At 44.3% G+C, this 17,886-nt stretch overlaps 1 protein-coding gene across 7 annotated transcripts in view; it reads right to left on the bottom strand.

Moving 5' to 3' along the window:
* Positions 1–3,302: 3,302 nt before the first annotated feature.
* Positions 3,303–17,886, bottom strand: part of LOC119699627 (T-cell activation Rho GTPase-activating protein-like) — a 64,042-nt gene continuing 49,458 nt past the window's right edge. For 5 of the 7 annotated variants that reach the window (XM_038133411.1, XM_038133413.1, XM_038133414.1 and 2 more), the window contains 10 exons: positions 11,831–11,872; positions 11,323–11,407; positions 11,160–11,213; positions 10,517–10,583; positions 8,913–9,085; positions 7,713–7,874; positions 7,149–7,258; positions 6,271–6,466; positions 5,644–5,761; positions 3,303–5,454 (listed from right to left, as the gene is read on the bottom strand). In XM_038133411.1, the coding sequence (XP_037989339.1) occupies positions 4,277–5,454; positions 5,644–5,761; positions 6,271–6,466; positions 7,149–7,258; positions 7,713–7,874; positions 8,913–9,085; positions 10,517–10,583; positions 11,160–11,213; positions 11,323–11,407; positions 11,831–11,872 (2,185 nt within the window). In that variant the 3' untranslated portion in view covers positions 3,303–4,276. Of the gene's footprint in view, positions 5,455–5,643; positions 5,762–6,270; positions 6,467–7,148; positions 7,259–7,712; positions 7,875–8,912; positions 9,086–10,516; positions 10,584–11,159; positions 11,214–11,322; positions 11,408–11,830; positions 11,979–17,886 lie in introns of those variants that run through there. The other 2 variants (XM_038133409.1, XM_038133410.1) reach the window with 2 other exon arrangements.

The following is a 17,886-nucleotide window of genomic DNA, read 5'->3' as shown; positions in this document are numbered from 1 at the left end:
ATTTTCCTTCTCTCATTCTGATTCTCTGTATTTACAGAGACTAAAACAAGGTGGGGCATGTGGATGGGACTGAGGCTAGATGAGTTTTGATGGGACTTACTGCAATAACAACCACTGCAGGTAAGACAGGAAAATGTGGAAGAATTAGAAGGGGTATACTGAAATTGGCTGACTGAGAGAAGTGGGTTGAGGGATGGAGAGGAAATTAAATAGGGACTTTGAGAGCAAATCAAAGGTTGGGGCTTGTTCAATTAAAACAGAAATAGCTAGATGAGGTCAGGAATGGTGGCTAGGCATGGAGAGGGAATGAAAATGAGGCAGAGATAAGGGGTAGGGATGGAAAAGATAAAGGTCTGAGTCAGAGTTTTCTATGGTGGGATGGAGCAAAAAGCACCAAACTCTGGAGTGGGGGATAAGCATGAGAGCCTAAGCTCAAGAAGGCTTCTTTTGAAGGTGCCCAATATCCCAAATGTTACTATTTCTCTGGTGGCAGTAAAGATGTCAGCCCTAGATTATAGAGACTTACATTCAAGGTATCTAAATGTATCATGTACGTGTGAGGCGGGAGTCTAAGCTTACATCACAGACAGAGAAGACTTTGGGAAAGGATTTTACAATCTAAGTATCAGGAATTGCATCCACTTTTGATGCCTTAGGAAATTCCTATGGTCCTAAGATATCCAAATGATTTGAAGGGACACCTTATTTCAGTCAACTGTGTTCTACCTCCACTCAATTCAGTCCCATGAATCCAGAGAAATGAGACACAGAGAGCCTATGCCTCATTTTCTGCAGACTGTGCAGAAAATAAAGCACAAGGTTACATAAATATAAGCCTTGCATACAGATAAGTAAATGTATGTGTCTACATGTGCATTTTGCACCTGAGTGTTTGAATGCATGCAGTCTGAATGTTTGTGAAACCTGCAGGCATGATGTTTCTCTCAATCTTCACTAATGTTTGGACATAGAGTTGATACCATCATCCCTTTTCTGTAAGTTGCCATCCTAATTCAAGTGGCAGGGAATGAGTTTGCAACTTCCTGGTGCACAACATGGAAACAGGTACTCCATGAGGAACTCCTTTGTTCTTCTGATTGTTCTTTTAAATCCTAGCAAATGAGACATAGCTATGTGTCCAAAACCTGGATGTCTGATAGGCAAACTGTACTGGGAAATGCCAGAATTAAAATTTTCTCCTTTGCTGCACAACCTTTTTTTCCTTGTGCAGGTGCAGGTGCATCCTGTGGGGAAGAACAGAGTGCACCATGTGTTTGAAGACAACAGCAGCATGCAAACATAAGGGGCTGAATGCAAGCTGCATCACCAGCCTTAATTCCAGCATTGCCTTACAAGGCAATGGCTTGGATTTTCTGCTTTAATATTGCTTTTTCCCCTCTTCCAGTCCTACCTCCAAATTCACGTTTGGAGTGTCTTCATGAAATTTAATCAGAAAATTCTCTGTGTGAAGCAAGTGGTGGAATACTGATGATGGAGAAACTTGTGAAGAGTGGGAGGCTGACTGTCATCATTCAACTCTTCTACCAAAATCCATCTCCAGTTAACCCAGATGTAAATGGGTATTTGATCTTCCTGGCTGAGGAGTCAGAGGCAGCTTTGGCACGGCACTTGTAAAACAGATAATCCACTTGTTGGATATAGGAGTTAAAAGACCTTACTCTTGGAGTCCCAGATAGTTGGTCTGGCTCCAAGATGTGGTAGGGTGGACTGATAGCATGATGAAATGGTTTTCTGAACTAAAGGCAGATAAGTAAGTTAAAGCAAAGTTCTCTACTTCCTGTGTCTTTCTAGTCTTTTGAGGTCTCTTATCTGCTTGTATAGAAGAAAAATCACTTCTGTGGAGAGACAGGACATGAAAATAATGCTGACTAAACAGTCAAGTCTGAAGGGATGAAGGAAGTCAAAAGTCATTTGTCAATGAGGAGGTAGGTATCTTTTGGGGTCTGTTTGCATTCAGATTTTCTTTAATCATGGTGTTCCCTGGACTTCAAGAAATGCAAGAGCAGGATGAGGGGGACTAGGCCCCTCTTCTATACAACTCCTTCACCTTAGCCCTTTTTTGTTTACAATTTGTAGAGCTTCTCTCTCTTATTTTTCCTCCACCAATTGAAGGTGATCTTTTCCAAATGGTCCCTCTTATCCCAGAGCTGGAAGATTTAGACTCATCTATACTGAATATTTAAGCCCATGCAAGCTTTCTGAGTGGGATTTCATATATGCTTTAGGACACCTTAGACCTAAAGAGAGACTTTCCTCATCTCTGGTGAAGTCGTGCTCATTCACCCTGAATTTTCTGGTGTGGTTACAGAGCAGGAATCTTTTTGGGAGACTTAGTCTTCTCACAGTCAAAAAAGAATGAGTCACTTAACAAAGAAGGAGCTGTATTGGGTTTTGATTACATTTCAAGGTTTGTGTTTTCTGTTTTGTGTCTTCTGAGCCTTTTCACTGCACCTGGACTATCTCTTCATACTTGTTGTGCCACATGGGTAAGATGCCTGTGTTTTTTACCCAAGAAAAATGTAATTCCACTTAACACAGAACAAGAGGCACAAATTGAAATACTATCAAGTTCCATCTGAATTCAAGGAGACACTTTTTCTCTGTGAGTCTGGTCAAACACAGGAATAGATTGCCCGGAGATGTTGCAGAGCCTCCATCTGTGGAAATATTCAAAAACTATCTGGACACAACCCTGGGCAGACTGTTTTATCTGACCCTGCTTGGGCAGTGGGGTTGGACAGGAGGACCTCAAGCCTCACTGGTTCTATGACCCAGGAGATGCAGATTCTAGAAAAAGGTAAACACCTCTTGCATCAGAGCCCTCTCATTCAGCTTGCTTGGAAGCAGAGTGCCACTGTTCGGGTGGCTGAGAGAAGTGATGTTTTCTCTAGTTGCAGCCTACCAATATGGTTCTCATAATTTCTTCTATCAGGTCAGGCACCCACCTTCCCTTTTCTCTGTGTCCTGGGAACACCTACACCTGGAAAACATAATTCCTGAGAAGATGGTGTGCCATTTTTAATGTGTTTCACTTTTGGAGCAGCATCACCTCTTTGCAGCTTAGCTGCTTGTACATGGTAGTATAAGTTGTTTTCCTGTCAGAGAGGAATTTTTAGCCTGCAGCCTCTTACAGCAATAGCAGTGATACTGCTGGTCATTTACTTTGCTTCCTGCTACTCAGCTATGCTACATCATTCAAGCAGACCTGCAGTACCTGTAGAAAAGTAAGTACAGTACAAGTAGGGCCTGGATATTTTAAAATCAGACAATGGACACTTAAGCATTCATGCAGAAAAATGTTTTATTGTAGTGAAGTTACACAGGAGAAAAATGTCTCCCTGCTTCTGGTTGATGCTGACCCATAAAAGCACATTGCACTTCCAGTCATTTTTACAAGTTTATAAGGACACCACCTAGTATTTTCTTTTTTGTCTTTTTTTTTTCCAATTAACTATAACTATTTAAAGCTGGAATCCAGAATATTTCCTTGTAGGAGTTTTTGAGGGTTTTTTCTTTTTTCTTTCATGCTTTCTTTCTTGCTTTTCCTTTCTTGCTTTTCCTTTCTTTGCCTGTCCAGTTTATTTAGTCTAAAAGCACCTCAGGACACATGAGGGTTACTTCATACTTTCCCATAATGACCTCATAGGGCTCTAACCCCAGGCTCAGCGTATAACACTATGCTGCTTAGTGGTCAGATCATTCTTATCACCAGCAAGCAGGAAGATGGAATGGCAGCAGGTACAGGGGCTTTATGGAAGAGTGCTGAAGTGACCTAGATGACAGAATAGCTCTTCCCCCATTAAGGTAACTGCCAGCCCACATTTAATGCACAAAATCAGCAAAGCACTGCATCAGCCTGGCACACATAAACACATGAAAAATGGTACAGGGTCTGTGACCATACAGAAAACAAAAAGAAGGTGAGACAGGTTTTGGACCTGCCAACCTTGAAATTGTCATTTGAGGAAAACAAATACAACACTGTTTATCATCTGCTAACAACTCGTCCCACACAACACGTTATGTACAGCATACTAACTTACATTTTTACATAATGATACACAGGTCTTCACCAACAACAACTCTTGTGGTGAAAGGATGTGACATGTCAAGCTGACTGACACTTCATAAAAAAAAGTTCATGCAGAGCTAGCTTATTCTTTGTCTGTTGAAAGTAAAATCCTACAAATGATTAGCAAGATGTCTATTTTTACAATGTTTACTTTGTACAGTGCAAAGAGGAAGGCCAGGCTTTTTAAACGTAGGACTCCTTAGCATACTGGATCTGCTCTACCTCAAAAACTGGCTGGCTGCACCTCCGAGCCACATATTCGAGTTTGTTCTTTTGACAGGACTCAGACATGGCTCTCATCCGGTAGACTCCTGGGGTCACGGGTAAATTCACACGGGAGTTTACTCCTACAGTGATGCTGAAAGTTTCAGTTTCCATGTCAGAATCCTTTGTTGCAGAAACTCTGGCACTGCGTAGATGCCTCAGATCCATATATGCTGTGTCCTGTGCACTGTGGCTGCATGGATAAGGCAGCAAAACATCCTGGTTTGACGTAGCTAATCTCAGAGTCTGAACTGTGAGATTTTGGGAGGGAGCTTTAGTGGCCAGGCAGTTTTTAACAGCTTCTTCATAAGAGGGTGGTCTTCTAGGGTTTTTCTGGTCTACCTCTCTGAACACTTCATCAACTGACCTGAGACGGGGCCTTTGCTGATACTCCACAGGCAATTCTTTGTCATCATTACAGCTGCCCTCCTGGACAATTCTACAGGAGAATTGATCTTCTTTCTTTGTGTAACTGTCCCTCTGAAAAAACATGGGTTTTCCAGGCCCCCAGCTCTGGGTTTTTATTAGTGTTTTTCTGCGGTTTGCAAAAGAGAATGACATGGAATGTTTTTTGATCTCTCTGCTAGGTGTACTGCCGTCTTCAGTGGCCTTGGTGGAAAAGGATTGAGGCCTATTTAAAAAGGTTTTTTTGGGACTAGAGGGTGAAACTACAGGGGAGCTGGTGAAAACTGAGCCATCAGAGCTCTCCAGGGAGCAACTGGAGGATGTTTTGGGTAGAGAGTCAGTTGATAATTGTGAAGGTAAGCCTGCAAGACGTTCCTCCAGTGCCTCCATCCATAGCAGTTTCTGCTGAACTGGAAAATTGTCTTCACTTTTGTTTAGCCTTTGTTTCCTTATTGTGTCATCAAGGCAGTTCTGGAAGGACAGGTCTGACTCTGAGTACCTCCTGTCCATTGTGCTGATGTCATTTCTGAAATTAGTCAGGGAAGGGGCAGAGGTATTTGTTGGACATTTTCTGCTCACAATAGCACTCCTCCCTTTGGCCTGCTCCATTTCAGGGGTACAGGGGCTGCCTTCTGCTTCAGGATCTGGGCTGTCATAGGCAGAGTCATTCTGATGCGCGGCACAGAGTTGTTCTGTGGGGAGAAAGCAGACATTAGTTTTCACTGACCAGCTGAGGATGAAAGAGAACTACACAGTCAGAGTTCAGAAGAGGGCTTCAACAATCTTGAACCCTCTGTGTTTCCACAGATATATTAACATATCAAATTCAATAATTTGGCCCAGCAGCCCCAGTCAGTGACATCCCCAGTCCCTTCTCATACCTGTGGAGCTGTCTGTGTGCTCTGGTGACTCCTCAGCCAAGGCACAGGCAGGGAAGGCAATGTCCCCCTCAAATATTTCCAAGCAGTTGTTTATGAGGAACTCCACCAACACTGTCACCTGCACACAGAAAACAGCCCATTTCAGTCAAGACATAGTGAAGATTCTTTCCTGACCCTGCCTGCTATCTTTGTAGGAAGGACAGAGCACGGTGGCTTCTGCCAAAACCCTGGCTTGAAGTCCAAGGGTGAATCCACTATGGGGGATAAGGCCTGATGCTGCAGACAAGACAGACAAAACACCATCAGCCACAGCTTTGGCCTCGCTGCCCCAGGGCCCAGGGGTGACAATGGCCACGGGTGCCCCTTGCCCTCCACACGCAAAGTCTGCAGGAGCTGTGCTGTGACTTTAGGGGCAGCAGCAGGGCAGCTGCTGCTTTTGCTCAGAGGAGGCGAGGTGAGGGGCAGCCTGGCCCATCCCATCGCAGGCTGAGGGACACCTGAGCTGAGGGGCACCCCCAAGGCCCAGGGTGCTGTTCTGTTCAGCTGCTGCAATGGCAGTGGGATGGATCCCTATGGATGGCTCTAAATCGCCCCAGAGGGAGCTGCTGCTCGGTCAGTTCAGCGCACCTTGTCATTCATCTCCTTCTGCACTTCCAGCGGGAGCGCGCTGTCCGTCCCTGGGCTCAGCATATTTGGGCCAATGCAGATGGCCAGGTTGCTGGAGTCCATCCTGTTGGTCTCGGCATTTTGGCTGATGTGGTGGAGCAGAGAGAGCAAGAGCTTGAGCAAGACGAGGTTTGGTCTCGGCAGCTTGTCAGCCACCCTGCGTGAACACAAACAAAATGTCACGTTAGTTGATGGTGCAGTGGCCTCTGCTTCTCAATTTGAGCAAGTCTCAATTAGACTGAGAGCGACACCACTTCCTCCAGAAAGGGCATGTGTGTGCTCTCTGTATCTTTCAGAAATCCCCAACTGCAGCTGAGTGTGGGGTTAATTATGACACCTTGAATTACAAGGTCTTGATGGAAAGGCAACATTGAACAACACATGACCTGGAATAGATAGAATGCTGCCAAGAGACGTCACTGGAGGCTTCCCAATGCCTATAGTTGTGCTGTGGGGCTTTCAAAGCACCCCCAGTCAGCCCCCACACCTGCTGTTCCTGAAGAGCAAAACACGGTGGTGGTCTCCATGTGCCAGACCTCACCCCCAGCAGATGTGGAGGCTCCGTGTCAGTGCCTGTCCCACAGCACCGTGACTGTGTTAGCTGAGGCACTGCAGCCTCTGCTCTGTTCCTGCATGGGTGGTTTCATAAAGCAATCTGAAGCAACTTCAGGAAGTGCTGCTGCTGGAGCCCTCTAAACCAAACCCCATGGAGCAATAGCAAGCTGATACAAATGACAGGCTTTTAAGTGAGATTCTTGATTTCAAAAGACACTGTTGGCCTCTACCAGTCACTCCATTACATTGCACTGGTTGCAAAATTTCCTAGTTGAAAAACTTACTCTTTCAATTCTTCAATTTTTTCTTGCTTGCTTGGCTTCTCTAGAGCTTCCATCCATTTCTCATAGAGGTCAGCTGATAGGAGTTTGGAGGGAATATTTCGAAGAAAGTCCTGCAAGGCCAAGAGATTTAGATGAAGTTTGGACACTATCCCTGAGCACAGAGAGAGTATTACAGTCACCTGGGCTCTCTTACAGGCAGGTTGACTTGAGCTACCCGACCATCAGCACTGACAGAGCAGTACAATGCACAAGAGCACTTGCACTTGTGTAGTAACAGCATCCAGCTTTCAGTTGTTTTTCCTTCACTCACAAATTTCACTATTGCTCCCTGGGAGGATGCTGAGCAAGAGGACAAAGTGAGTTTCCTCAGGAAATCAGCAGCCCAACAAGTAGGACTGACAATCTGGTAGAAAAGGCCAAACTTTCCTAAGCTTGAAGAATTCAGTCTGGCTAAGTTCTGGCTTTAGCCAAGACCCCCCCCTCCCCCAGATCAGCTCAGAGCACTGGATTGGGCCTGTGCATATTAGCAATGTCCTTCTACCAGTGTAGCTCAGAATTACTTACCTTCAAAACCACTGCCAGCAGGTGCACAGATTTGCTTTTCAGATCAACATTCCCGCCTTTGTTTAGGTCCTCCTTCAACTCCTTTCGTGCTTTCTCACTGGCAGTTTTCCTGAATATCCCTTCAGTAAAAGGTCCTTTCATATACAATATGGCTAGGAGATCCTGCAGGGAAAAAATCAGACAGGAATGGAAGAACGGTTACGTGGATGAAGGAAGTTAGCAGGTGAAGATTTCTTTAGAAATAGAAGAAAAATTATCTAGAGGTGCACTGTACTCTGATTAGTTCAGTATCTAGTTCTTGCTCCAAGTACAATACATGGGAAGTAGTCTTGATTTTCCCTTAATCCACCTTCTTTTTGAACTAATGAATTCCACTATCTTCAGTGGAGTCATCCTTGCTTACTTCTAGAAGGAAGCAAGGGATGGCTTAAATCTTAGTTCACATCCCCTCTCTCACAAGCCAGGCAAATATTACTTAGTAGAGACAAATGCATGTCTAGTGGGAAAGCCAATTCAGTGGAAGAACTGTTACAAGACCATTTTTATTTAGAAGTTATTGTTTAGGTATTTTTTTTGTGACAGTCCACAGCTGAACATTTGTTTTTCATGGAAATACAGAAATCCTTGGAAGTTTATGGCGCTGAAAGATTTATTTAAATTATTTATTTAAAATCACAGATGATTGTATTAAGAAGCAGATATTTCATTCCTGGGTTCTCTACACTCCAAGTTACTTCCAGTGAAAGCTGAGTGAGCTGGACAAAACCCTCAGACCTGACTCCTTCTACATCTGGGATGGGCCCTAAGCTTATCAGGGGGGTGTGTGTTGGGAAACACCAGCATCATCTCTTGGATGATCCAGCAGAAGTACTGGGTATCCTGCCTCACACTTAAGTCAGAGGTATCACAGAATTTTTGGGCTGAAAGGGACCTTAAAGATCATCTCATTCCAACCCCCTGCCATAGGCAGGGACACCTTCTACTAGACCCGGTTGCTCCAAGTCCCATCCAACCAGGCCTGGAACACTTCTAGGGATGGGGCATCCACAGCTTCTCTGGGTGACCTCATTACCCTCACAGCCAAGAATTTCTTCCCAATGTCCAGTCTAACCCTGCTCTCTGTCAGTTTGAAGCCATTTTCCCCTTCTCCTGACACTCCAGGCCTTTGTAAACAGTTCCACTATAATGGTACCTCCTTACCTGAACTGGCTGGGGCAGTGTGTCATCTTCCCCACATATAACTGCCAGAGGATGGCCAAACAGAGTGACTTTGGCACCCAAGTCTAGCTGTCCTGAGGAATTTCTTTTGGTAAGGCTTTGTCTCAGAGTAAATGACTGTGATATCACCTTCTTTCTTTTCTTTGTTCCATCTGCTGCAAGTAAAAGGAAAACAAAAGATCAATTTAAAATTAAAAAACAAAAAACAGAACACTTTGTGGTCTTTCATCTGTGTGCAGTGCAGAGATGTATGTTGAAACAAACCAAACTGGAGGAAACTGAGAGACAACTAAGCGGTTACTAGGGAAACAACTGCCTAAACTGTATAACTGTGGCCATACCCCTAAGGCCACCACCTTTCCTGTTTTGGGTTGGGTGTTTTTTACATTCTAGTTGCTGTTTCTTCTTAGAGAGTGGGAACATACAAGACACAGAAATAACAACATTTATAGAGATTTTTTGATATTGCAGTAGTTTCTCTGATAACTCTGAGGCAGCAATGACAATTTTCACTACATGGTCTGGTTGTGCCCCTGCCTTAGGGCAAGAGTAGAAGGAGGGGCTTCTAGTTTTTGACCTCTTTCACAGCCTGAAATGAGCTCTGCCAGCTCTGGAGCCAGCTCTAATGACAATGCTCCTAGAGCTAGTGCTTGCCCCCCAGCCAGTGGAACATGATACTTGCTCCAGAGGATGGGAGCATCAGAGTAAGAGCCCACTGGCTTCACGGTTAGAAATCTCTTAGCATGGGTTTTGCATCTGCTTCATAAAAGAGGAAGGCCAGGAATTTGAAGAGGATAGTTGTATTGGAGTGGGGTGCGCCTTTTTTTCCCCTTTCACAAACTGTGAGAAAAGGAACCTTTCGCGAGAAAGATTTCTAAGGGATTTGCCTTCTGCAAATTTACAATAAATGTCATACGTTCTACTCCAAAATGAAGTTGTCTTACCCAGATAACAAATTCTCAGGACCTCTCTTGGTGACTTAGCATAAGCTCTAGGTAGGTAGTGGTTTAAAATTTTTGAGAAAGTCACCTAACATTATAGCGGAATTTAAAATATTAGCTTCTGATACTTCTGAAAACTGGTCTGATATGACTGTCTGCTCCAAAACTGACCCTGCCCTGTTAATGGTCTGCTCTGGGTTGTTTACAGCTGCTGAGGTTTTGCATGGTGAGAAAAAACAAGTGCTGGTGCTGCTGCCAAGAGGGTTTATTTGCTCTGGTGTGCAACATCTGGTACAGTAGTCAGTACTCACTTGCAGTGCCACACCTCAAAGGCAATGCTTGAGTGAGAAAGAAACACATTTACTTCCCATTGCTACCAGGGAACACAATGAAACCTGGCTCTGAGGACCAGGGAATGGGAACACAAGACCTCTGGCACTCAGCACTGTCACCTCTGCCACTGAGCATATAGGAAAGAAGTAACTTGCAAATGAGTGGCACTCCAGGGCTTAAGCCCTCTCCTGGATGGGAACTGTGGCTTGCTCTCCAGGAGGGGGAGCAGGCAGTTTCGGGTGGTTTTGCACAAGTGCCAGCTTGCAAGCGTTATTTAAGAAGGCAGTTCCTCGGTTTGTTTTTGAAACTCACCGTTGGAGAGGCAAAGTCTGTCTTCAGTATCGGCTAGGGCTGACAGGGGACATTTCTTGGCATCAGCCTGCAAAAAGCATGTTAGGGTTACAGAGATGCCACGGAAGTGAGAGCCACCAGCAACTTGCTGCACCTCCTCAGAAATCTGGGGAGGCTCTCGGGAATAACCAGACAAGCCCAACACCTGCTAAAGAGGTGCCTCAGCCCAGGACTGACAGTGTATCCCTGCCTGGTAAAGGGGTCTGTGTTAAACTCTGCAGCCACATGCCCCAGTTGTGCCAGCAGGTCACAACCCTGCGCTCTTTCAAGCTGTGCTTTTGATCCAGAGAAACCATAGCCTCCTTTTTTGTGTCCTCCCCAGCACTGGAAATTTCCTCCCAAACTCCTCTGGGGAGCCTTGATGGCTTTGAAGCCTTCAAGATCCCTGAGCAAAGCTCCTGGTGAGCCAAGGGAATGCACAGACTGCCCACAGAAATGCTCTGCTCCCTCTGCTCAGTGCGGCAGAGAGCTGCCTTTGAAGAGTTCTGCCAACTCCTGGGTGAGGGTAGGCAGCCAGCAGCTACTGGAGGAGTCACCCCTACTTTGCTAAGGTATCTCACACCAGTACCCAAGAAGGATCCAGGAAAATGTAAAGGCTGCTTACCTCTGTCTGGCACTCAATCAGACCCTCCATGTTCCCAGCATTTAGTGTCTTTGACTAGGCAAGAAAACAAAGACACTGAGTGAGTAACTGAATCCTATGGTTTGCAAATCAGAGCTTTTCAAAGTCATTATGTTGACAGAGCTGAAATAATTCAGATACTCACAGTATTACAGCTGCTTAACACTTTCATTAGGAGTTTGATTGGAGGAGCTCTGGACAGTCTGGTTTCCTTCAGTCCTTTTGTTTGCCTGTTTGTTGAACACAAACGGACAAAGAGTCTTGTAAAACTGCACCCTTCTTGGCTTTCTCCTCTGCAAGCCAATCTAGCATGTATGATCCTGAACCAGCAAGATCTCCCACACAAGGAAACTATAAAGCCCTTCTCCGGAAGGGCATTCAGCCCTGCTGCCTGTCTGCCTCCTGATTCAAACAAAATAAAAGCAGCTTTTCATTTTAATCCATGCAAAAAGTGAGCAAGTGATGACAGCTATGTATGGTCATTAATCTGCACACCCAAGGCTGAGCAACTCTGTCAGCTCTGCCCATGAGCTACGCTTAGTGCGTGTACCTCTCCCCCATGTACTTTTTTGTACATCTCTGTGCAGCTGCATCTGAAGCTCTCCACTGATTTCAACTGTGATGCCACAGATTTTTTCAAAGGCAGTACTTACCCAAGAAGTGAATCCAGCCAGAGCTCCTTCACCTCCCGTGAACTGCAGAGGAAAGGAGAAACAGCATCACTCCCCACTGCTACTAATCCTTTGGATAGAGGCAGGCGACTAAACAGTGCATACCACGTGTGCTGCCTTATATATGCAGAGGGGGCAGGTGGAAATTCACAGGCAGGAAGAAGCATCATGGGGCAGGACCGAGACACTACCAAATTTCTGGCTTCCTCTTTCCTTTTAGAGGAGATACTTTTTTGGGTTTTCCCCCCCTTAAAGAAAAAAAAGAAACTCTGGTAGCTGTTATGGATGGAAAAGATGAGATGCTTGCCAGGTAAAGGTTCCAGCTATCATCACCAGCGTGAGGTGAGATGTGCAGAGGGGGCTGCAGTGTGGGCAGCTTCTCTTTACCATTAAAGGGCAGTGGGTACAGTCTGTCCTTTGCTTAGAGACATTAGATTTGGCAGTTTAAAAACGCACTGCCAGATCAAGCTACACTAAGAACAACGAGGCAGTGGAATAGACAAGATTCAGAGAAATGTTTCTTTATAATTTTTTTAAGCTAATTGAAACAGTTTGCTGTCTACAAGCAGATGTAGACACACATTTTGTCAGTACTAAGTAATTCTTGAGAATCTAGGTACTGGACATCAATAGACAAAGTGGTGTTATGTAGTAATTTAGTAATGTATAACAATATGTAATTTAAAAGTCTTGTTGAAAAGAAATCTTAACAAGACATATTTGTGTGCACATATTAAAATTTAATTCAACCAAAGAGAGAAAAAAACCGAGGAAAAATCTACCTCTGCTTGACCTGTATCATTCTGTTGCTGACTGCCCCCAAATTTGGCATATCAGGAATTAAGCACTCACTCTACCAGTCCATTATGAAAATTCATTAAGATTTGATGTTAAATATATTATATTATTTCTACTGATTTACTGACTGAGGCAAATTACAATCCTGTTCTGGGTGCCAGTCTACTGATTTTATGACAAGGAGGAGTTAAGGCTGAGAATCAGGGTTGGGAATTCTTCAGTAGTGGATTTAGGTGGAAAGCACACTTGTGAAACTGTGGCCTTTCTGCTGCTTCCCTTGTGGATGCTCTATTTCACATGTGCAGAGGATGGGGCTGTCTTCGCACAGTGTTTTGCAGATGCACGTAATGGCTACATCTGCTGCTGAATTCACCCTTAAAGGCGTTCTTTGTGTAACCACATCAGATCCGGCCAGTGTAGTTCTGACCCTGTTTCAGACAGAACAGGAAAAGAACAGAAAGGTGATCTCTCTTTGACTCTAGCAGAAATCCAAAGCACAAAATTCACTTTAGGTTCGACAGAGATATGTCCAGAAGAGAAAATGGAGACTTGCACTCTTTCTGTGCGAGGAGTTGCTGTAGGTCACCTTTTAAGTCCTCCTGAGGCCCATCATTTCCATGCTACTGTAGTGGAAATGGTCTGGTGACTTGTTTAGGACTTAAACTTAGAGCAATCTCAATCAATTTGTCTGCAGCCCTGTCCATTTATCACTGATTTTTTCCTCACTGCTCTAGCTGATTTTTTTGTTAATTATCAATCCCATGACATTGGTAATTTCCCAACTAAATTCCATGGGCTGCTGCACATGCTTGCAGAAATATTGTCATCCTACATCAGTTTCTCCTGAGAATTTCTTTTTAGGCTCCTTGGCAGCTGCAGCACCACTGCTGATAGTTTCAGTGGGATTCCTCAACAAGAAACACTTATTTTTCATTACATCTGTTAAATGTATATCCAAACATACCTGTCTGTTAAGTATCTCAGAGGGGATACCTCAGAGGGGAACCTATGCAGTTCAATTCTGCCTTCCCCTCACTTCCAGCCCTCTGCACAGGTGTATTGCTGAGCTCAGTCTGTTTCATGATTAAGACATGGGGTTGATCTGGAAAATGTGTGACTTGTGAAGAAAATGTGAGTTTAATGTGTGGTGCTTAGCCAGGCCACAAGCTTGGATTACAGCTCTGGCACAGGGCACTGGGCTTTGAGTTTCCCAGGGGAAGATATGGTAATAGGTGATGTATTGATAGCACATCACCAGACTGGCACACACTGCTGTATCTCTATCCAATTAGTTCTTATCCATTCACAGTCATGGGGATATACTGGTTGTTGTATATGGAAGGTGTGTGTATAGGCCTGCCTGCCCATATGAAAAACAATTTTATATTTTTACCTTCCTGATATAATTCTTTATTTAGTAGCTCTTTTATGGTGTATATCACAAACACTTAAATCATGCCAAAATTACTTTAAAGCAACCTATTTTATTACAAATAAGCAGGGATCCTAAAATGCTATGGTTTGGCAGAGTAATTGTATGGCAACACAGAGGGAATCTTGGCTGGTTTTGTGAAAAGCAGTAAGCAAGCACATGCTGATTCCTGCCAAACACCACAGAGCTGTGTGCAGGCTTCCAGGGTCAGAAGAGCTGCTCTCACACCTACTTGCCAGAGCAGCTTCACAGCTTCTCCTTCAGCATGGAAAAGGTAACACAGGTGTAGGCCCCAAAGCTAGTCTCCACCCTGAATATTAACAGAAAAGGTCTGTCATATGAGATGTTTACAAGTTAAGTTCCCTTATATGAACAACTTCTCTCCCTGAGGAGGCTGATTCCATCTCTACCTCCCAGTTCTGCTTTGCAGACTTGAAACTTTTGCTGTGGTCCACTCCTCCCTCAGCTTGGTACAGATCTTACACCACGATGCATCAGAGCAATGTGTTTGTTGTACCCCAGCCACTGCCCTGGGGCAAGGAGAACAGATGGCAGGTGGCTGGGGTACACCTGGAGTTGTTTGCAGTCAATGTGTTTCTCCCAATCAATCCCTGACTAAGTGAACGCACTGTCCTTCAAAAACACTGGATGTTTACACAAAGATCAGGGCTTGGGAGAGGCAGTGGATTTGCAAGGATTTTGAAGGACTAGCTTGTGTAGAAGTTCTTCCCCTGCTGTACACCAGGATGCTCCCTTCAGTTCTGCTGAAGTGTTTTACATTCACTGGAAAGAAAGCAGGAGCAGGGAGGTCCTGCAGAGCAGACAAGCCCGGGTGGATCCAGCCCTCTTAAGGTCTGTATTTGCCCCTTGAGATGTGAAGCATTTTCCTTATAGAAGCCAAGACATTAGTTTGATGCGTGCTTCCCTTGATCCCAGCCAGCCCCTTTCTCCCCCAAGACCATTGCTGCTTTTGTGGTCCACTCCCAAGCCCTCTGCCCAACCAGTGTTTGGAGGGAGGGCTTATATAGCACTTGCTGCAAACATGGACCAATGGTGGGTTTTGGTGATTTTCCCCTTTGTGTGAGCTCCAGTCAAGCTAGGCATTTTCTCCTCTTTTCTTCTCTACAATTACACTGTGGCTATGTGAGGGACTTTAGACCATAGCAATGAAAGAGTAACATCAATTGGCATGAGAAAGAAGTCAGGAGTTGACAGTGAAAAAAGAAATAAAGAAAAAATCTGCTGTGACTGGAGACTGTTTCCTTCTCTCCTTATCTGACCACAAATGGGAAAACCCCAGCTACAGATCATTTTTGTTTATTTCTATTACTTTTGCAAATGCTTGACAGCATGGCTTTTAGGAAGGAGGGAGTGTGTTAATGAATCCTGGAACTCGCCTTTGCCCTGTTATACCAGCAAGGAGGCAGCAGGAGCTGTGAGAAGGATACAGTGGAATGAGCCTGGAGCAGGGATCCTTTCAAGCCCATATACAGCAGAAAGAGCCTTCATCAGTGCCTCTCCGTGTGGAAAAGGGATTGTATTCCAGTTTTGTCTTCACTGCCACAGCTGCAGTCTCCCCAGGGAACAACAGGAACATTTACCAAAATAAGGAAAGCAGTTGTGCCAAACTCAGAAAAGCTGTTGGGTTGGTTGTTTTTTGGAAGGGAAAGCTCTGTACAAGCTGTCCATGAACTCAAAGAACAAGGTGGCAAGTGGATTCCTGGAAATAGCCCACATTTATAGATGCTTTCTGAAGGCAGCTCCGATTTCCTACCATTCTCCAAAGTCTGTTGTGGGATGCATAGGCATGGTTCAGGTTTGATCACAGAAAAGAGATCAGACAGACCTTTGATCAGACCAGTCTCTGCTTCCTACCTGTAACAATTCAGAACAAGAACCATCAACCCAGGGGGTGCTGAACTCCTACAGGTTTAGTCAAGTAGAGTCTGGGCTCATGCTAAATCTGCCTTTGGAAAGTGAAATGCACTGTCAGTTTTTCCCAGCTCTGTTCAGCTGATTTCTATCCTAAATTAGATACCAAGGTTAGATTGCAGTGTGGGTTAGATTGCATCACCCTTCTACACACTGTGCTACTATTGCATGGAAAAAAGTTACAAATCAAAAATAACACTATAAACACAGGACGGTGTATTTTATGCCCTTCCCATGACACCACTTTGGTTGCATTTGCTTTGCAGTATGGTTTGTTTATTCTTTCATGGGTGCTTCCCCCAAGACTAAGTTGGCAGCTCTAAAGATTTTTATTCATCCTTAGGTGACTGAGTCCAGTGGATGCTTTTTCAGTTGTGGAGGGCAGGTGCATATGGGCCATTTTTCCAAAGGGTCTGTGCTGCTGTTTGGCTGAGTCTGCATTCAGCTTGCTACTGTATCTCTGTGGCACTTGGGAATTACTAATTCCTTTGGTTCCCTGAGGTGACTAGCCCAAAGGAATCAGGGAATTGAAGTTGCCCATCGCTTCTGACTGAGCAGACGCAGATCTAAACTTTTGCTTACTTACATGAAAATAGTAGAGAACATGTGTAATTCAGTCTGAAATCTGTTCTTTTCAAAATTTCTGGTTGAAGGTACTCAAACAATATTGAAAAGTGAGATGCTTACTTTTTTTTTGTTACTCCACCAGGTTTTTCACTTAATTTGCCTCTTTATGTTCTTCATTTGCAAGTCAGAAAATGAGATGGGACTTTTTGCCAAGCTCATTTGCCGTCAGGGACCGATTATGCTTCTTACTGAATACAGAGTGGTGCGAATCTTGATTTTGCTTTTCAGGATTAACTCGAATGGGGTTTTTTAGTTTTTTTTTTTAATGTAGGCTTGTATATCTCTTGTTTCTGCACCTTCTGTTTTGCATTGAATTTCAATCAAAATTATCTCAGATGTCAAAATGTGAATTAAGGGACACAAAAAAGAACCTAGATTTGACATTGAATTCTAACTTGCATGTGATTTTTCAGGCATAAGTCATCTCACTTTCACATTAAATATGATCTGTAGACTGGCACTGGCCTAGGAGCCAGTCTGGAATAAGACCAAGAAAACCTGGCCAAAGTGTAATTTGGGGTCTCATTGTACGTGTGTTGTGTTGATACAAAAACTAGAAAAGAAAGGCAGGCTCGTCAATGCAAGACTTTACCACTGCCCTGGCAGCCTGGGAGCTGCTCCAGGCATTGCAAATGCCATGAACACAGCTGTCACCACAGGTGCCCAGGAGAAACAACCTGAAGCAGTTGGATTTTGCCCATCATTTCTCTCCAGCTGGCTTCCTCTGAGCCCCAGGGGTTTGATGGGAACATCCCCAAACTCTTCATGATTGTTTTGCCCTTGTGAGTTTGTCATTCATGTGTTGTCACCTGCTTCCTAAGTAATAAGTACAACTGCCAGTAACCAGGTCCTCAACACCACTAAATTCACCAAGAATAGGAACTTTCACGAGCGCACATCTAGATTCCATTCTCCGGGCAAAAGCAGTGTCAGGCAAAGCAAATCTTTCCAGGGACAACTCTGCTAACTACAGCTGAACTCCCCTGAGCACATTTGACCCCATGCTTCGAAAGGATTATTTGTTGTCATGTGCTGTCCGTGTCCTTGCACATCCACACACTGCAAAATAAAATGTTCTGTGAAGTTTTGGCCACCCATCAAACTCAAGATGATAAATTTGAAACAAACATCTCCATATTAGCTGGTGATTGCCATATTGTTGCTACTAGCAACAGCTGTCCCGTTAGTGTTTATTTAAAACACTCCACTTCTGTACTGCTATCCCATTTTAAAGCATGACTACCTTATG

This window comes from Motacilla alba, chromosome 3 (assembly GCF_015832195.1).
Source record: "Motacilla alba alba isolate MOTALB_02 chromosome 3, Motacilla_alba_V1.0_pri, whole genome shotgun sequence".
Lineage (NCBI taxonomy): Eukaryota > Metazoa > Chordata > Aves > Passeriformes > Motacillidae > Motacilla > Motacilla alba.
Note: the sequence above shows the minus strand (reverse complement) of the source record. Positions and strands in the feature narration are given on the sequence as shown.